General features: G+C 38.1%; 1 protein-coding gene across 8 annotated transcripts in view; it reads right to left on the bottom strand.

The window, feature by feature from the left end:
* The window catches only part of LOC108679773 (protein PRY2), a 53768-nt gene that overhangs the window by 16495 nt on the left and 15301 nt on the right, over nucleotides 1-21972 (bottom strand). For 2 of the 8 annotated variants that reach the window (XM_018168497.2, XM_018168494.2), the window contains exon 2: nucleotides 8079-10188. The exons of 1 other annotated variant lie outside the window; for it this stretch is intronic. In XM_018168497.2, the coding sequence (XP_018023986.1) occupies nucleotides 8079-9886 (1808 nt within the window). In that variant the 5' untranslated portion in view covers nucleotides 9887-10188. Of the gene's footprint in view, nucleotides 1-2480; nucleotides 4259-6107; nucleotides 6235-8078; nucleotides 10319-12369; nucleotides 12411-21972 lie in introns of those variants that run through there. 5 more of the 8 variants (XM_018168495.2, XM_047883634.1, XM_047883631.1 and 2 more) reach the window with 5 other exon arrangements.

The raw sequence follows: 21972 nt of genomic DNA, 5'->3' as shown, positions 1-21972 counted from the left end.
GAAGTAACGCTTGGCGTACATAACGAATTTGGGAGTAGGGGAATTTGACGATCAGTTAATTGTTTAGAAAAGCGATAACAAAGTTTCTAATTATAACATGAATATAAATCGTATAAAGCCGCATTGCCTCACCAAGAAAATTAACTGAATTCACAAATTAAATTTTCCAATTTACTTCACATTACATTGTGAGTTAAATCATTCTATCCCCTCTACTCCATATTTAAAATTTTGTTGTATTTTATAGTCTTGTTTCATAAACGAACACAATCTTTTAATTGTTATTCTATCTCTTGTGAATTGGTATAAGCATTTATATCTACATTCTAGGCTGATTGCTCATTTTATCCAGAAATACGTTTGGACATGACAATACGTTTTTCTCGCTTCAACACTTTTTTGCCAGCGGTAATTTCAAGCTCGCTTTTGCTACACTGTTAGAAAAATTACCGTTAACGGTATTACCGGCGTTTCAGTGGCCGGTTGGCATGTGAAAAGAAACACCGTGTTGCCGTTTTTATTCTAATTTAGCACTAAGATCCCGTAAAGCATCTGATAAAAACGTTGAAACAGTTTATTTTCACGGGGCGACCGGCCACTAGAACGCCAGTGGGACCATTTTTTCACCGTTTTTTTTTTAACAGTGTACCTTTGCATTAAATAAATGCGGACAGGACTATATATATATCCGACACGTTTAATCACGCATCTGCTCTTCATACGTAGTAATTCAGTAGTTTCCGTGTCCAGTCTTGTTTGTAAATGAATCATCAAACCAGAGCTTGTAGCGGAAGCGCCCTAATGAACTTTAACAATAACCAGGCTCAAGTGAAGGTTGCAGGTACCAGATAATGTACACATACACTAATTCTTGACCCAGTTGTTCGTTAATATTGAATCACGTGTGCTTAATTAGGTCAGCATTCTCGATCACGGAATTATTGTTGTATTACTTAGCTCTATAAAACTGCGCTATAAATCAACTCCTGTAAGCCAAACGTGATAGAGGCTTGGCGTGTTACAGGATTCTCACAGTGCTAAATGTATTTAAGATATCTTTTGAGGTAAAAAACTCCACAATATTTCATAAAAATCTTATAAAACGATTTCACCCACTAAAATAATTTAAAGTAACACAAGCCGTACACATAATATCTCAATTAACTGCAATAACAAAAAAAAATATAACTCGGTACTCACTGCAGTGAGTGACAGAGAGCGCATTTTCTCGTCCGTCCGTCCGCCCGTTCGTGAAGTCACGGACAGACAGACGGACGGACGGACATGGGCACAATAGCGCCTTTTTCCCATAAATAATAAAATGCGCTAAAAATATTAGCTAAAAAAGCTGCCGGGGTCATACCTCGTTTGTGAATAAAATCTCTTTTAATAGTAAATAGTAGTCCATCCCTCTCTATTCTTATTCTACGTTTTTCTTGTTTTGGGGTTTTTTAGTAGTGTCTGCCTACATGTTATGCTCAGCTATGCCCTTCGCAAGAACAAAACAGACAACACTCTAACGTGTCCAAATAAGAAAAAAAATATTAAAAAATAAAAATTAGATACCTCGTGTACAATTACATACGTACAAGTTTATAGAAATTCAGAAATTAAATCGCATCACAATCAGATCATATCTGTTCTCCTCACAATCATATCGTGTCTGCTCTCTTCACAATCATATTGTGTCTGTTCTCACAATCATATCGTGTCTGCTCTCCTCACAAACAGATCATGTCTGCTCTCCTCACAAACAGATCATGTCTGCTCTCCTCACAATCAGATCGTGCCTGCTCTCACAATATCGTGTCTGTTCTCGATCACTACCAACACAGGAAGGCAGGTATTCATGTTAAAGGCAAAGCGGATGTTTGCAGGTGAATGTTTACACAGAAGTACGTGAGGCCTCATCTCAACATTAGACTTACGACTAAGCATGACAAAAGTTGGTGAATCTGCAGCATTTTGATGTTGAAATATTTGGTTTATATACTCTTGACTACTCACAATAAAAATGAACTAAGTGACACACTTTATACATTACAATAGAATATATTCTGATGTACATATATGTTGTTGTTGTTTGCACCTCTTGTTGTATTAACTATAAATGTATAAAACCGGAGGTATAAACAAAGCAAATATATAACAAGTACATTGGCAAAATAAAAAATCAGGTATCAAATACTTTTAAGGTCCATCATAATTTCTTCCAGCGGATAATTAAATCCATTTGCTGCCTAAAAATTCGATCCCGAATTGGAATTCAATTGGAAATTTCCATACTAGTAAAATAGTTGGCCAAAGTGACAAAAAATAAATTCGTTCCGTGCCATAGTTCATGAATCGTTCCAGACCAGTAATTTAATAACAAATTTCCAATAAATTTATTACATTAATAACCCTGTGACCTTAACGATCTTATTATAACAGTCATTACCGTTAATGACCTTATTAACGAGAAGAATAAACATATATACCTCGAAGGTTGACGGCGCATTATCGGCGAGCTGGGTGCGGTTTTAGACCGGATCGCGTGGGGATCCTCGAACCATTTTCTTCTTGGTTTATCAAGAGCCACGTCCTCGTAAGTTCTGGTCACCATGGGGGTGTGTGGGGCTATATAAATGTGCACGTCGTCGTGTTGGTTAGGGAAGCCCGTGACAGTTGGAGGATCCTGATTTAAATCAGTGTACGGGAAGCCCTTTCGTTCTCTGCTGTCTTGAATTTTTTCCTCCAAGGTAATCTCAGGTGGTACTGGTGAATGAACGACAAAATTCTGTACTGGCAAAGTCTTCGCTTTGCCAGCAGATTTTGTGGTTGATGGCCTAGTTTTACTTGAAGATTTTCGAGAAGATGCTGTTGCCTTCTTATTGGGTTGAGGCGTCATGGCTATAAGCGCGGGTATGGGGAGCAGTGAACTAGTTGTCTGGATGGCAATACTATTGCTTACCTTCAGGTTTTGTGAAGGTAGGTTAGTAGAGGTAACAGGATTCGAGGTATTAGATATTTTCTTTGGAGGTATAATTCTATTTTTGACTTTGCTTGTGGTCATTATTCTTTTTGGCGGAGTGATTTTTCGACCACCGTTGCTGTGCTTTCTCTTGCCACTGGTGACAGGCTTGGTCGACTTCAAGCCTTGTGTAGAGACCTTCCTCGGCTGGCTGACTACGGTGTACGTACTTTTCCTAAGTGGAGTTGGTCTTCTAGAGTCAGAAGTACTTATTCTAGGAAGTGGTTTTGCGGTCCCAGGAGGATTCACAACACTTTTTCTTTGTTGTAATACTGATTTCGGAGTTTGGGAACGTAGTCCAGCTCTGGGAGTTACTGCCACTCTTGCGCCAGATCTAGTCTGAGGGGCAGATGCATCATCTAGAATAGTGGCAACTCGAGACTTGGTTTGGCCGTTCGGATAATGGTGATGAGTGTGAACGTGGATGTGATGATGGTGATGCTTTTTGCTATCCTTAGTTAGGAGCGGACTAGCGAGTGTACTAGCGATTGGCTTGCGAACTAAAGACGCTGATGCGAGCGGTGAACCAACTAACGAATCTCCGGAATCTTTTATATCCGGAAAAAAACTTCTTAGCAGGCCACTTTTCCTCGCAAATCTCTGGACTAGCGACTCTTTTTCTTGCACGTGGTCTAGAATGTCTTTATGCGGATGTCGGTTGTTCAAGAGCCTACTTTTCCCTGCCGATTTGCTCGGGAAATCAAGACCGTAGTTTTTCTTTGCACACGTGAGACATCGTTCCTGGTCAGTGATGAGATGACCTGCGTAGCCACGATCAGCTGTAAGTGGACTGAACAAAGTTGGTTCAATAAGTCCATCAGCCATCATCAAAGTTTCAACAGTTTCAATGTAAGTAAAGCTTATTAAGCGAGTGTTTCTGTCGTCGAATTACTTATTGTCTCTTAATGTCGTCGAAGTTTACCCAGTTGTCAGTTTTCTTCGTTGATTCAGTGATTTCGATTAATTCAGCTAAGTGGGTCAAGGCATGAAAGACGCGTGTGGTAGGTCCGTCGATCATGCACGAAACAGAACTTACGCATCGACTTCTTCAAAGTCCTGTTATTGGAAGCGTGAGTATGACTTTTCACGAGTAAAAGTATACCAGCTTAAGAGTGCACAGAAATTTATGCTAATGAAACCAGAGGTTGGTCAGTTTTCAGTGTCACTAGGCACTTCCCAGTCACTGCGCCACGTCGAACGGAATGCCCAACCCCTACCAAGTCTAGGCGCACACTGACCGCAGACTTTTGCCAGGGCCCAGGCTACCGGGAAACTGACCGGCAGCCGGAGTAAATTTCTCATGAACTTTATCTCTACGTCCGCACGGAAAAATTTCCGATTTTTCTGATTCCTAGCAGCATTAATACAAACTGCAAATGTTATGCTCAAAACAAATTTACATTGATTCATTTACGTAACCACAAAATAACTCTAAAACGTGAAAAATATGTGAAAGCTATGTAACATCGGCTTGAAACAGACGTTTGGCTTGACATCGAATCAGGTAAAAACCGGAATCCAGAAAGGCCGACGTCAGATCTTTCAAAAACTGTCATTAAAAAACTTTTATGAACAACAACACTTTAATAGCCCATTATTGACTGGACAAGTCGTGACGTGAGAGTGCGTTTCAACGCAAGGCTAGCACCTAAAATTATTTTCTACCTTAGGGATGACAAAATCTGGAAATCCTTGCTGAAAATTCGGTGACAAAAAAATAGTTTAATTTTACATACTTTTTTATGCAGGCCCAATATAATAAATTAAAACTCTTGCGCATCGTATATAAAAGATATTATTTAAATAACTCATTTTAAAGAGTTTTATAAATAGCGAATTATACATACAGTACTCTATCTTTCTTTATATCATAAACACGTATTTTTTAACATTCATTCGTATTCTCCTAGATTATTTTCGCAAGTACTATGTTCACACTGAATCTCAAGTTTTATATTAGTCATCCTTAACGCTGACGGTTTAAAAAATCAATTTTCCGCCAACAAATGCGTATTATTTCCGACGTTTATTAAACGCAGTGTCTGGATGAAATTAAATAAATTTAAATTTAATAATGAATTAATTACATTAAAATTTACTTTAACTTGCCTATTACAGAATGGTAATGGTTGATCACCACAGGAATAACAGGACTAAATATACCATTTATCTGGAATTAAAACAGAGAACAAGTGTGCTCTATAACAAATGGTATAGTTTTTTTATTTTAAAACTAATCCATATGATTGTTATATGTCGAGATTAAATACATCAGTGATGAGCTTGCTAACCGAAACTTCATTCATGTCACATTCATAGGCTTCGTGATGTAATCATAACTGAATTCGATCACTGATTTAGATGTAGCGTGATTAACGCTACATTTTTATATAATCATATACTACTTTACATTAACATTTTTGCATATATCTCTGGCAGCATCGTCGGTCAAAGGGGTTTTGATGTACCTAAAGAAACGTATGTCTTTCGCAATATTCGAAATATCAAACTCTTCAATATTTCAACGCTGAAGTCATCGTTAAAATAACTTGCTTAACATCTGGACGCGTCAATAAAATTTTACGGAAAGTCGGAAGACAATGAAGAGGTCGTGGCTCTAATGATTTATACCCTGAGATTATAAAAAAGAATCCCGCTCTCCACGACCAGAAACATCCAAGCCCATGTTTTTATATTTTGCTAAATAAAATATGAACTCAAAGTCGCTTAGCTTGCAGTGGAGTCAGCGCAGCATATGTTTTAACTACAAAATATGTTCTGAATGACCCTAAGGGTTTTTTTCTAATGACCCTAAGGGGTTTCTATCGCATAGGTTTATCATGGCCTTCACGGAACATTTAACCTTATCCCAATTTAACGATATAATTTTACTATAAAACCTTTTCCTACATCAGTATATATCAAAGCTAGTTTTACATTTAACTTCACAGTAAACAAAATTGTATCAATAATAAATTGTCGACAGTAAAAAAAGTCTGAGCTAACAACGAAAGCTTTCTCGATTTAGGAAATGACAATTAAAAAGTAGAATTGTCGAATGGTATAATACAATTAGTGATTGACTTCGACTTACTTATTTCAACCTTGAATTTCCACACTTGGTGACTAATTTGCCCAACCGTCCTCAACAATATTCTAAATTAATTCCTTATCGGCTTATGCGGCATAACATTCAGTGCCGCAAGCACTTGTTGATCACAGCTTTTACATTAAAATCACATAGAGGAAAATTAAAGCAATATTACTGAAACTTCACGATATATGTAAAACAGTCGTAAACTGCAGCTATCAATGAAAAATTGACGCTATTCGTGATGGGCCAGAAGAATTATTCAAGAGTTATCCACTGCACAGTAGCATGCAAGCGAATGGCGCTTGTTACAGTTCACGGGGAAACTAAAGGCTCCCAGGATGCCTGCTGGTCAACTCTATTCACGGGAAAAGTCTACGGAATTCGTAACACCAGATGGCGTCATATATATCTAAACCGCTTATCAATGCATATTATTATGTGCAGCTACATGTCGCTCTATAAGTATCTATATAGAGTAAGTAGTTGTGATGAAACTGCAGGATTAGACTATATTAAGGTTATTACAGTTCAAGGAATCTATTCGATGTTGTAACCTGGTGGGCAGATGATTGAAACATTGATCATTGTTGTCCTTATTCTACTAAATTAGGTGTGTGCGAGTCGTGCTGGCAGCATTCAATAATGAATGAAAACCAACATTTTTTGTTCCAATTGCTCGCATCTATATCGATAGTTGCAAGAAATTCTAACCCACTCTGAGATTTAATTCCCATAATAAATTGCGCTTCTCGCGCTTAGCTGCACAAAATGATAGATTCATTTATTCATGCTTAAAATGTTAACTCATACCTCAAGCCAAAGCATTGACTAATACAGATAAGATAGCTAAAACATTCACTTCGTAGCGTACCAAAAAATATTGTCCTCGTAGTTCATAAGTTTGAGGTCTTCGGGATTCCGTCATGCTTTGGTCATAGACGGTGCCACTAAGTCTGGGGAGGCAGCGAGCCACATTTCATCTCTAAATTGTTGGCGGTCGCCTGATATGAACCACGCACGACATGCAGCAATTGGTGGTAAACGCCAACGTCTGTGTAATGGCTACCATATTGGGGGATGATAATTCGATAATTACTGCAATGCTTTGGGGAATAAATTGCGTCGTTGAAATGTTTGAATGACGAAAATAAATAATCCACTGCACTTGAACTAACTTTTAGGATTAGAGAGTTTTTAAAATATTTCGATAATTACATTTTTCAAGCTGTGAGAATTTTAATGCTGTTTTTTAGAGGTGATCAAAAAATAACTTACCTTTTACATTTTCGTTGATGAAATGTTAAGTTGATATTGACGATATACAATATACGAACTATGCAATCTAATTGTTGAAAAAGCAACATTTAGTGGACAAGTTTGAACAAACGTGCGATTAGAAGCCAAGCAGACGTACAACATTTTGGAACGTTGATAATCACAAAAAAGTTAAAAATTACAATGTAACAGGAAAGAGGAGCATGACATAAGTAAAGGCAATATGCGATGCGTTTTGCAGGAAAGCAACAAAATAATTCATTGGATTATTAGTAGCATCGCACAGAAGTTAGTAGAGCAGATACATAAAATTGTGGTCGGAACTTTATCTAAAGTTTGCGGAACAGTGCGGAGTCGTATCAAAGAAATTACGTGAAGATAAATCTTGAAATAAATAGATATATCGTAATACATATCAAAATGGTAGTTTAGATGAATTTCAATCAAACGAAGGCGATTCTTTAATATGTAATATTAGAATCATATAGGAGTAAAAATTAAATCACGACGCCAATTAATTCAGTGTTAGATAGCCAAAGTTTACTTTACTCTAAGATTATATTAGTAACGAACAATGTACAGCGTGAATAGTGTTTAAAACTCGGTTAGTAGTTTCCTAAACTTCATGAGGTCAAATGTGTCCGAGCAAGCATTTTGAGTAAATATTAGTCAACGAGTGTAAAAATCTGACTTTACCTCTTGGTTTTAATTGTTTTCCAATCATTGTCTGCGAAAGCGGCTGTCCTCTGAGGCGGTGAACTTCTTGCTCTGTTGGTCCTCTCACTGGCAGGTAACGACGACGCAAGACTTGAACTAGCATTTTTCTTCTTCTCGGCGCGACGGCCCGCACGTCGTATGTTGACTACATTAGTGAGGCTGTTACTCCTAGTACGTACTTCACTACTTAGGCTATTCTTACGACTCCTCAGGATGTCGATGAAAGATTTATTGTCCTGCAATGCACTTATACTTGGTCGCTTGCCACTGCAGCCACTGATACTGCAGCGCTTGTTGTTTCCTACGCTGCCGCGTTTGTTGCTGAAGGATGCGCTTCCTCGTCGAAAACGAATAAACGCATCTGTTAAACTATTGTTCCGACTTTTCTTCGGCTCATGTAGTTCACTTTTGTTTATTTCTGGTCCGTTTGGTTCGGGATTTTTAGTGAAGAGGTTTGAATTTTTTAGTTTACTGCGGATTTCATGAATTTTTTCTTTTTTGGTTTCACTGGATTCCTCTGAATCGAGGCGAACTATCCCTTCAGCTAGATGTCCGTTCACTTTACAGCCCCTTGGACCTTTAAGATTATCGCATATTTCATTCAGTTTATTGGTGTTGGAAACACTAGAATTTTTTTCATGATCAAAGGTCTTGGTTTTCAATTTGTTGTTATTCGAGAAGAAACTTGAAGTTTGTCGCTGGCCATTAGTTTCTACGGATTTCTCATCGACTTGTCGGTTGCCACTTGTGTCCTTCGGCTCACATTTCCCCTTATTTGGCTGATTTTCTTTATTTAATCCTGAGCTTCCGTGTGAACTTCTAACACCAGATAAGGTTTCAACGACATTGTTCACATTACGTGCATTCTTTCTCAAATTAGGAGGAACTGAAGCGGATAAAGCACATCGACTTCGAAATTTCTTTGGCTCGCTTTCAGAACACACTGAAAATTTGGGGCGTTTTATGCTAATCCCGTTGTTCTCATTCAAATTTTCAATTCCGTTTCCTAAAGCAACATTACGTTCATTTGAGGAGGCATGAAGCATGTCAGGAATTCCTATTTTGCCTCCAATATTCTTACAATGGAGGTCGGCAGCACTCTTTCCATTGCGGCTGATGTCAGGAGCAACAATTTTCTTACCAGTTACAAAGTCATCATCATTGACGCTTGACTTTCTTCGGCCAATCACAAAATTTAACACGGATATCTTTCTCTGCGTGTTGCCTTCTTTTCCTTTGTAATTATTATCGGCTTCAAATGAACTCCCATTCCCAGGAAGTTTCGGTTGAAAGGTTCCCAGGTTTTGGTTCACGGTCGTCTCCTTCTGACTGTTTCCTGGTTTTGTGCCAAAGAAACTGCGCCGATTGCCATGCAGTCTTTCGAGCCATTGTTCAGAGGTTTCTTTCTTATGAACTTCATTACTTGGTGGAGGTGTGCTCCCCCGTTTGGACTCCTTCGTCTCGACTCGAAGATTGACATCACATAGTTTAGCAGACACCTCGAAAGGATCACACTTCAAGCTGTCCACATTAGCCGCATAATTTTTAGGCGTGGTCATGAGTATGGAGGCGGTCGTAATTTCTATTTTCGGTGAATTAGTTTCGCCCTTGACTATTGGGTGTGTGGTGATGTGGGTGTTGCTGCTGCGAATTTTTTTGTTGTCAGAATACAAGGTGGGAGACGTTGCGCGTTTGAAGGATTCTCGAGTAGTTGGAAGTGAAAGGCTGTTTTCGGTTCGTGTAAACGTAATTTTTGGCCTATCCAACACCTCAATAGTGATGATCATTGTGGAAATTCACGCATGTATTTTTATGGGTTTAAAGTGTATAGCTGTTGACAAGCTTGGTTGAGTTCTGAAAAATTTGTGACTAAAACGATGTTAAATCACAATCTCTTCGTCCTTATCCGATAAAACATTTTATTCTTTAAAAAATTCCACTCGAAAAAGCTCATCGAAGAGATAAAACCATCCGTTTGGAAATTTTACAACAATACTACGAGTTTTATTTTGGATAGGGCTTGAATAAGGAAGAACTGGCAATATATTTCACTTTCGAAGAAATGCTGAATCATAGCAGTGAAGCTCATCTAAGAGAAAAGAAAAGAACAAAAATCAATACAAAGCAAATCACAAAAAAATCAAAAGCGATAACATTGATTGCTGAACAGGCTGAAAAAATTGAATGAGAATTCATTTAGTTAATATTACAAAGTCATCAGGTGTTTTAACATGACTCGTTTCTTCTATAAGCAAATTTACTCCCACTTCAGCCTATTCAGAATATCGTGAAAGTAAAATTTTAAGCAATCATAGACGAAGTTTAAAACGTAAAGGGAGCACATACGTATAATGACAGTCACTCGCAGTGTAGGAACAAAATTTTAATTTAATTTAATTCAAAATATCCAATTTTAATTTAATGATATTAAGCGAACGTAGATTTGTCTTGGTCATCAGAAAACACTTACTCACTATTCAATCAGAAAACAATCACTGTTTTCTGATTTGGCCATCAGAATACACGCAAACATTGAAGTGCACAATTTGACATCCAGACCAAGGACACGAAAAGCTTCGTTCAACCACTAGACTAATGAGCAAGAAAAATTTAATCAAAATCTATATAATATCTGGCTGCACAATATTAAATTTGATGAGCTCAAATCTATTATTAATTCGCTCTGTGTATCAGTTAAATATCGATTTATCTTAACGTGGGAATGAATCGAATTTGACGGTTGTTCACCATTCTAATGATGGCTTTTTAAAGTTGTTTATTTAATTAAAATCAAAACTTGGGCTTCAACTAATTCAAGAGATCCAACTCATTACCGACAAATTTATACTCAAGTCATCATAATGATAACCGGCTGTAAATTTGCAACATTTTGAATATGAAGTCGTTTGCATTATTATCAATCGCCAACACGGACTTGCATTATTTTATTAGCGTAATTTGCTTCGGAAACTCAAATTTATTGGATCATCATAACATGTATGAATGTATTTCTCGGCAATGTTGAACGTTTCATTTTTAAATTTCAACAGAATCAAGCACTGCTGGAGTTATGATCAATTCTCGAGAAATTTCGTAGTCACCTAATGAATTAAGATGATATGACTAGCTATACTATTATACAGTTTGGGGGTCGCTAAAACTGTTCACGGCATGAAACCAAATTACCAAATCAAGAATGGCTGCTCAGAAGACAGGTTGTACAAGTTAAGACCAGTCAAACTTTTTTAAAGACAGACTGGCAAAGGAATTCGATCTCTTCTTATGAGAGACTGGCCTGAAGCAAATTTATTCAAGTTCTTTTAAAGCGAGACTGGGTTGAAGGAAAGATAGTCCAGCTTTTTTAAATAAAATGGCTTGGTGTATAGTAAACCAAGCTGTTTTATAAAGAGAAATATTTTAAGGAGAGTAAGTCAAGCTCTATTACATAGAAATCAGTTGTAAACCGGGTCATTCAAGCTCTTTTAAGAAGAGATTTCCTTGAAGCAGCGTCATTCACGAGAGAACGTCATGAGGCTGAGGCATTCAAGCTCTTTAAAGAGAATGGCTTGGTGTAAAGTGATTCTGTTTTTTACCAGAGTAAAACTGGATGTAGAGCCATACAAGCTTGTTGAAAGATAGAACGGATTAAGGCCGAGTCAGTAAATCTCATGAAAAAAGTGAATGACATAAGGCAAAATAATTCAAGCTCTTTAATAGAGAGACGGCTTAAGGCAGAGTCATTCAATCTCTCTTTAAAATAGATCGACTTAAGGCAGCCATTCAAGCAGGCTTCCTGAGTAGTTCTGCACGTATAGGCTAGTTTTTTGTTCATTTAGCGCTTCATTGAAGACCACGGCCTTATAAGGATCAATGAACAAAAAATATAGAGAACTGGCGACAGCTGCGACGCTGTTTCCATACGGACCTTGGCACGCTGCATGGTCGACCGTCTCCTTAAATAATTTTTAGCTATGAATTAAATGACATTGCATGACGAGAAGTTATAGGTCAGTTTAAGTTGTATTTCTCAATTAAACTTTTTATTTTTAAAGAGGACTTTTTAATGCAATGTATTTAGTAACCCAAATTCTCGACGAGTGAAGACTACTGAACTTCAGTGAAGACTTCAGTAAAATAAAAGAATGAAATTTAAATAACATAAATCACGAATTCTTAAAAATGAGTACGTATAGCAAAAGTAAAGCTTGACACTGAGTACTCATAGAGTTTCAAGAACGAATTTACGCGACATATTGAATTTGGAACATACCTGAACCGTGGCACAAAATTAACAACTTCACTCAATCACAAATATTCTAGCACTGACTCAAGTTCCATCACATGACTCGAATACTTCGTCATGACCGCAACTAAATCACGCTTCAACAAGTGTTCAGCTCTCGTTTGAAACTTCTCTAGCTACAGTAACTATTGCAACTGCTCTCTATTTCTACAAATTTATTTCCAACAGATTTATTATCCGTACACACGTTGAATTCTCTTTTTGTCATAGGAACCATTGGTTATTTAATAGAAAATATGCACACAAAAATGAGTTTTTCGATTATAATTTTGTATTTAACGTGACCATGAGAAGCAGTCAAATGCATTTTTAACAATAATAGAAATCAATCGGATAATTATATGTTCATTAGTCCCCATCACGTTCTCATCGATGTCAAGTTGAATAGTACAAACTGAATTTAGGTGATCAATGCATACTTTTCAACGAATACAAAATAAAAATATTATTCTGTAAATATATTCTAGACTTAATTGTGAGGAAGAGGGAAGTGTGAGTTCACATGTTTGGTATGAACTGGGCGTGTTTGACATGCAACGTACGATGGACTGCTGCACAACAAACATGATGTATGTACACGGTACTCCAAGCAGACATAAATACGACACAAGCAGACATAAATATGGCATAAGCAGACACGCATAAACTCCACTTATATAGACCCAAGTATGTGCCTTTAAGCTGAGACCTACTAAAGCTCCAGGAACTCCATTAAAATATCTGTATTAATGTCCGTACATGTACCCCTGCAGTTCATGACATGGACCAAGAAATGTGAGTGAATGCGCAGTTGGAGGTCAAATATCAATGGAGGTTTTATTCAAATATATAAAAAGCAACAGTCACAAGCTCATTATCAACAAAATTTCGCGTTTTCACAACAGATCTGCGAAAAATACGAGATTTTCATAAGCAATGTTTTTGGCTAAAGGCTACCAGCCGTAAAAATGTTGCAAAGTGACTTGTTCATTGGGAATAATTTCACCGTTACCGTTGAAAAATCCCGTTATATTTTCCGTTGTATGTTACCTTGTTTAGGTGTCATGCAGTCAACAACATAGAATGTTTCATCGTCTTACATCGTGACAATTTCAAATAAATTTAGTTCTTATTTCGTTAATTTTAATAAATTCCCGAGGGTGGGTGATAGATGCTCAGATGGATGAAATTCATCCGATTTATTATTTTTAGTTTTGAATTACACAAAGGATCAAACAAATAATTTTCCTAAAACACTACAAAATTTTACTGAAGCTGAACAGACTGTACGGACAAGTAAGGCATTTCTTTCTGCCACAATGTACAGCTGTGCAGAGCGTTCACTCAGAGAAACCAGTGGGTCGTTGTCCAAATAGTAATGCACTACTTCTTTGCTCTTGTTTGGCTCATCCTGACCTATTTTGGCCCGGTAAAAAGAGTTCACCAGTGAGAACCAGTACGTTCGCTCTCTCAGAAAAGAGTACGTCCGTTCGCTCTCTGCTGTATAGTGCTGGAGATAAGAAACTGTGTCGTTATTTAGACAATGTAATCCACTAATGTTTCTTAGTGTAGCTATGCGATGCAGGTGTACAAGGGACTGCTAGCCGCAGCTCAGAGAAAAATTATTATTGCTAAGTTTTACAACCACGCTTTTCTGAAAAATAAGTTGTCTGATCTATAAGGAACAGCAATTCGATTCGTGAAAATTTTATTCATGTAAAAAATGTTTCAATCGCTTAAAAATTGTCCTCCTTATCGCCATAAAGAAAAAAAACTAGCGACAAGCTGAAACAAATTTACGAGAAAACATGAATGCTCTTAAAAATCTGCAGGAAATTTTGGCATGTGCCAGCGGCAGATTTTGCCGCGCTCGTTAACTTCGTCACGGTTATTTCCTAATCTCTTTTATCCCATCGCTGGAATACACTGCGATCTCAAACATTGCCTTGAAACGTTCGACGCATTTTAGCGCGCCTGAGCGCTATCCGGCGTGAGTGTTAGGTCATAAACTTGGATTTTTCCTCATTGAAGCCATGAGAACGTCCCGCGTGAACCCACCACAACTGCAAACTTCCTGCAAAAATTTGACTGATGGAGGTGTCGTATTCTCGAAGCGAAGCCATGCATGGGAACGAACATTAGACCTATAAATGAAACCGATTCCAGCCGTCATCACGAAAAATCGACTCTTTTAATCCATCTCACCAACATTTGCATTGCGCCCGTAGTAGTGTACAAATACGAGGCACTTTATAAAAGACCCTATACTTTTTTCCTGTTCCTTGAGAACTCGTCAGAAATGTCAGGGTACATCTATAAAACTTCGAGAAAATCTTTAATAATTAACGAAATTAGGATTAATTAATTAATTAGGTATTCAATAACACATAGTATGTGATGATTCCCAATATATTGTATGCCTATGGAGATATGTTTCGAAAATTACCTGAAAGGTCTTGGACAACAACAGCCGCTTAATAATAGCAGAAATTGAGTTCCATTTAAAAGGCGTACATAAAGTGAGTTATTTTAAGCAGACAGTTTTCCACAATATAAAGTTTATTCGAACTTGATCGAGTGAACTCCAAATTATTTATTTTGATTAAAATGTTGAGAAAATAAGTTAGCATTGCAAGTATATGAAATAAGTCCAAGATCTAGAAATACTAAGGATGTCCGACATGTGATGTCCGACAATATCGATCACAAGCTTAATGATCGATAAGGAAGTGCAGGCATGCTTGAAGATCGTGCGATCTAAAGATCAGTCAGAGATCGAGATTATAAAGGCCAGACCAACTGATTGAGTGAATGATTGAAGAGTGAGTGCCAGAAATGACTCATACATGCAAAGTGTTCTGTAAATTCTATTTACGGTATTCATTCATAATGGAGATAGGAATTTCATTACAGTAATTATCAACCTTAGTGTTCTTAGGTGACTATGAATAAAAAATTTTAATAGCATCTCGCATTTAGCTTGGCTGACGAATAGACTGCTAGACGATCTCTCACACCCGCAAAAGTCAAGTGATAAAGTTGACTGCTTGACTGATCTCGCACTTAGCTTGGCTGATGAAGAGATAGCCAGACGCCCAGTGCATCCTGGCTCCCCGTAACAACTCCCGCTAACGCGGTGGGAGAAGGTCGCTCAAGAGAGAAGGTCAACCACCGCTGCTGCTGGCACAGCGCTAGCACAAGCAGCAGCAGCTTGAGCAATAACAGCATCACCAGCAGCAGCTAAAGTAACAGAAAAAACAACAGCACAAGTAGCAGTACCTTGAGCACCAACAGCAGCACCAGCAGCAGCTAAAGTAACAGAAAAAACAACAGCACAAGCAACAGCAGCAGCTGGAGCACCGACAGCACCAGCAGGATCTGGAGCAACAGCACGAGCAGCAGCTGGTGTTACAGCTGCAGCAGCAGTTTCTGGAGCACCGACAGAAACAGCAGCAGCTGGAGCACCGGACAGAAACAGCAGCAGCTGGAGCACCGACAGCAGCAGCAGCAGCTGGAGCACCGTCCGACAGCAACAGCAGCAGCTGGAGCACCGACAGCAACAGCAGCAACTGGAGCACCGACAGCAACAGCAGCAACTGGAGCACCGACAGCAACAGCTGCAGCTGGAGCACCGGCAGCAACAGCAGCAACTGGAGCACCTACAGAAACAGCAGCAACTGGAGCACCGGCAGCAACAGCAGCAGCTGGAGCACCGAATTTTTTTATCGAATATAACGGGTAAAATATCCATAACATTTTAAACCTTCTACTCGTAATACACAGCAAATATATTCAACGTTATTCTAATTTCTCAAACTGTGCTTGCATCCATCATTTGAACTAGTTCGATACCTGAAGAAGTTGAAGCAGAGATACTAAATCAGAATAAATTTGAGTCGACAAAGGTGTGAGCTATGGTATATTATAATGCATGAAACTGCGAACTCCGTATGACGTCGTCGCGTAAGGCGAGATGTTATTTGGACATTGCTTTATAGCCAAGAGTTTGTCTCTGCATCAACTCTGAAATGTTTTTTGGAACAAAACGTTGTTTCCACTGTGGATCAGAAGAAACAGCATAAGTTAAAATATCCTACAGGGTTTCTTGGGCCCTACGATACTTGAAATATTAAATAATTACAAGAATATTTCATGACCGAACGGTTGCTGTACAGATAAGTGCTCTCGAGGCATGATAAAGGTTTATTTACCAAATGAACATACTCACAGATTCGGAAACGCCACGAGTCTTTCCGATTAATAAATTTGATACAGTCAATGTGAAGATGTGGAGATGGTAAGACAACTAAGGGTTAGGTCGTGTTTGCTTTCAAGAAAAGACGTTTACATTCCAATCTCAAGTCACTTCCGGAGAAATGCCGGAGCCGGAATCACTTCCAGTTTTTAAAACTGGAACGCTGAGCGTTCCAAGTTCGTCAATAACTTGGCCAGCCACAACTACAAAAACGCTAAATCAATTCAGTTATATCACCATGAGAGAAACTACAAGTAAATTTCGTTATATTTGCATATGAGAGACCCAATTTCAACGTTTTTACGCATAACACTATTTGAAACATGCTTCAAATCAACTTCAATATATTACCTATATGTTATATCATTGAGACATCAAGTCAACTTTCAATGAATAGCCATCGTTATGTCGCTCATGTGTTAAATTAATTTCAATGCATCACCTTCATTTCAACGTTTAAGCGTTATATCTATATCTATGTATTACGTGTATCACCTTCGTTATGTAATGTTCTGATGTTTAGTCAATTTCATTGTTTCGCCTACGTTAGATCGCCAGAGTTGAGTAGTTTTACAGATTACGCGAAGCACCACCCGCGTGCTGAATACATATCTTAACTTTCATTCGGAGAGTACGGAAGGGAATAAAGAATTGGCAAGCAATTTTTAGCTCAGAGAGAAAATTAATATGAGAGAGAACCTGTCAAGCAGTCGCGCACAGCAACATGAATTAGAACATGACTTGCTTTCTAATAGATGCATGAGGTGCACATAAGTGATGCAAAACGATGGCGATGAGCTGAATTAAGTTACTGCACGATTCCTACAGTTTTAACTGGCAGACGATTTTGAAATCGTAACCTTCTCAAAAATAACAAAACTAATACCGACTTATTTTCCCAATTCATTTAAATTATTTCTTGAAACTGCAATGGAAATAGAAACGACGAGGCTTTGTCAATACGGATGATATGGATATAATTCATTAGATCGTATGACCTAGCATTGTCTGGATTAGATAACTTAACATTGGGATATCAATATTAAAGAGCTAAGATTTTATATTTTCACGATTCCACATAGAAATGACAACGTATCAGCGTAAAATTCAAGCCGCTGTACACCTCCTATTAAATAAATAACAAAAACGTCCAAAAACTGATATCCGGGGAACAGGATATTAAATATCCATAAAAATATAAACACTGAAATTTAGTAATGGTTAAACTAAAGCCTTTGAGTCAGTCGCCAGGCCGGAAGGCGGAACAGTCATGCGCATAATTACTTTGCGCAAGCAGGGAGCGCTGTATGCATCGCAGATGCTTCGCCATAGACAAAAAGGAGAGGAAACAACGCGAACGAAAAACTGTATGATAATGAACATTTGATGCATGAATGTGGGCAAAATTGTTTGATAGTATAATATATTATGAATATATTATGAATATAGTATGAATATAATATGAATTTAATCTCGTCTAGAAATTAATTATGATAAATGATCAGAAGATAGGAATTGTAACGAAATGACAAGAAATAAATTGACTGAAAAAAGTTTCGAATTTCGCAGCAAAATGGTTTCGTAAAAGTTATTCAGTTTCTATCGCTTTAGCTTGTGAGAATAGAAGATTCATTCAAGGTTTAAATAAGGCATCATAGACACTAAAATGTCACAATTAAAGTTAATTGTATGCCTGTGTTATATAGGAGACGGTCTATTTCTACTTAAACATAGCGAAATTCATATCTTCCTAATTGTAAACTTCAACCTATCTATAGGAGACAACGGAAAGGGAGCAATAAAATTTACTAGTTAAAAAATTTATTTAATAAAAAATATACTTCGTAGTCACTTGAACGATATAAACGTATGTATTTCATGTTTTCCAGGGCATGAAATTCACAATGAGCCTTACTATTAAAATCAAGTTTGTTGATCAATTTAATTTCTTTTAGATAGCTAATAAACTGTTTCGATGCATGGAAACCCTTGCGATATTGTGCGGATGCGGCTACCTAACTGAGGTCAAAATATCCAAGAAAAAAAAATTATTGTCGGAGGAGATAGAGCGGTATAAATGTTAATAAATAAAAAAATATAAATATAAATAATGTTAGATAAATATATAAATGAATAATAAATATAAATATATGTTAGAATATTTGAAGGGCCAACGTTCGATTCAATCAAGCTAGCGTTGGGAAAAAGTTTGGTAATATCTATTACGCTCAAAACAGTGAATGGGTCGTGTTGTCCAAATAGTGTCACTTTGAACGCGTTGCACTGATGCACCTTCCTACCTTGCCAAACCGGGTCAGGGTTACCCACACAAGGGCAAAAAGCTCATCGATATTTATACAATATCTACTTCATTTCTCTGAGTGTAAACGGGATGCAGAGTCGCAAGCAGAAGGGCAAGGGAAGGGGTGAGGCTACCGCTGTGTTTGTTCCCAGCGACGTCAAAGGAAAAGTTCAGACACTTCCTTGTGACCTTGCAGCGAGCGCTAAACAACCTCATCTCATGGGGAGAGGGTTAAGCGAGAAGGGGTGAGGGCTGAACGTGAGGAGAGGAAGGCCTAGCGTGAGGAGAATAGGGCTTGGCGTGAGGATAGAAAGGCCTAGCGTGAGGAGAATAGGGCTTAACGTGAGGAGAGGAATGAGAGGAAGGCCTAGCGTGAGGAGAATAATGCTTGGCGTGAGGAGAGGAAGGCCTAGCGTGAGGAGAGGAAGGCCTAGCGTGAGGAGAATAGGGCTTGGCGTGAGGGGAGGAGAGACCAGGGTGAGGAGAATAGGGCTTGGCATGAGATCAAGAAAGCCTAGAGTGAGGAAAATAGGGGATTGGCATGAGGAGAGGAAAGACTAGAGTGAGGAGAATAGGGCTTAGCATGAGATCAGGAAAGTTTAGAGTGAGGAAAATAGGGGATTGGCATGAGGAGGAGGAAAGCCTAGAGTGAGGAGACAGGGTTTAGCGTCAGGGAAAGGTGAGAGTGTACCGATAATAGAGGTCGACAAAAGACAAATGGGGCTTGGCATAACATGAGCGCCTAGAGGGCAAGAAAAAGAAGTTAGCGTGAAAATAATAGGACATAACGTAGAGGAAAGGCCAGTGACCAGTAATTTCAAAACGATTTAACTTCGACATTATTTAGAAAAGCACAAACACCAGACTAATATAACATGTTAAAGATTAATAGTTTTGATTTAGAGATCTGCTCAGAAAATATTGCCCTGATGGAAGATTTCCGCCATCATCCAATATTAATCGTGGAAAAATCAATTGGAACTGAATTTTGCCGCATTTAGAATGGATTCCCGGGAAGGTGAATTTTTAAGTGATTTATCAACGCCTAGAAAGATTGATTTCAGTATAGATGAATTCTAAATCATTTATTGACATCCGCCAACGAATCAAATTCGACAAATTCTTAAGAGTTTAGAAAGTTTGAAAGCAACAAATGGTTTTCAACCACATTTAATTTAATTTAATTAACAATTTCATCAAAGAAACTTTCAAATGACTATTTCATCTCTAAAATAACTTATTTCAGCATCGATCAATTTCAAACCTATACTTCATCACCGGGAGGAATGATTTCAGCACTGATAAATTCCAAGCCATTGCTCTATCACTTATAGTGATTGATTCCAGCATTGATAAATTCCAGACTGATTTTGCGGGCAGTTATTTTGATTGATGGGCGAGCCGAGGTGCGCCATTGAGCAGCTCTGTGCTGATGTACCGCCTTGGGGGCGACCGACGTTGACTAATGATGCTGGCTGGTGTTGTTAGGGAATGCCGTGCAGTGATTGTTGCATGAATAGTTCGGTTAGGTTTATTTTCATTTGGGTTTTGAGTGAACTCTTACGCGACCTCGTGAAGACCGGCCATGTACTATTCAATGCCTCGTTATCCACCGCAGAGGTATGTGTTAGTATTTCGTTTTTTTATTATGTGATAATCTACTGTGTTGATTCAGTGATGGTTTTTTTAGATGATCATGAGTTTTATAATTTATATCAGTCCATTATTTATTTGTTACGTTTTGAATGCTTTATTAAGGTTAAGTTAATGCAAGTTCTAAATATGTGTTTTCTTGTGCATTTCATAAAGGCTACGACGTTAGAAAACGAGCTCAGGAAACATGATGTTTATATATTTTGTATTATGGTATTTAAAGTTATGTTTATTATTATAGTTTCATATATTCATCCTTTTTTGCGGCGGTTAAATTTCTAGGGTCACTAAAAGCTTGTTTTCTCATTTATTGAATTGACCTCAACAGTGTGATGCTGGCTGGTGTGATGCTGGTTGGTGTGATGTTGGCTGGTGTGTGATGCTGGCTGGTGTGATGTTGGCTGGTGTGATGTTGGCTGGTGTGATGCTGACTGGTGTGATGCTGTGTGATGCTGGCTGGTGTGATGCTGGCTGGTGTGATGCTGGCTGGTGTGATGCTGGCTGGTGTGATGCTGGCTGGTGTGATGCTGGTTGGTGTGTGATGCTGGCTGGTGTGTGATGCTGGCTGGTGTGTGATGCTGGCTGGTGTGTGATGCTGGCTGGTGTAATCAAGAACTGGAGTGTAGGTAGAATGCTGAAGAGTGAGGTACCATAATCAATAAATCTCAGTCACTTACGTGGGAAAAACTCAGCTGAATAATTTCAGGCCTTTTCGATAATGACATCAAGCATCAAGTATCATGATGCATTAACACGAGAATATCAAAAAGTTGGAAGAGAAAATTCATAAATGATCAGTAATCAGTGCGTGTAAATACTGAAGTATAATCTAACTCATTAATTAACGATCAGTTTACTTTGTTAACCTTATCGCAATGTCAGATATAGTGGAATGCCTTCTCGAATGGGAAAATATTCAAAGCTTTTCAATTGCCTATCATCAACTGACAAAGCAACTCGTCATCAATTTATTCCTGCCGCTCAATCATCATTTTTTTACTGACCACATTTGTCATCATATTACGCTTTGAAACCCAATTTTTAACGTCTCAATTCTAAGACTTTATCAACATTTTTAGTCTTTACTAATCAGAAATCATAGTAAACTGAGCCAGATCTCTTCGAGGCAATAAACTGTTTCAATTATCAGCGATTGTCTTTACTCATCAGAGTAAACTGAGCCAGATCTCTTTGAGACAAAAAACTATTTCAATTTTCAGCGATTGTCTTTACTCATCAGAGTAAACTGAGCCAGATCTCTTCTAGGCAATAAACTGTTTCAATTTACAGCGATTGTCTTTACTCATCAGAGTAAACTGAGCCAGATCTCTTCGAGGCAATAAACTGTTTCAATTTTCAGCAAGGTAATCAGAGAAGTCAG

This window comes from Hyalella azteca, unplaced genomic scaffold, assembly GCF_000764305.2.
Source record: "Hyalella azteca isolate HAZT.00-mixed unplaced genomic scaffold, Hazt_2.0.2 contig13348, whole genome shotgun sequence".
NCBI lineage: Eukaryota > Metazoa > Arthropoda > Malacostraca > Amphipoda > Hyalellidae > Hyalella > Hyalella azteca.
This window is presented reverse-complemented; position numbering and strand designations above follow the sequence as displayed.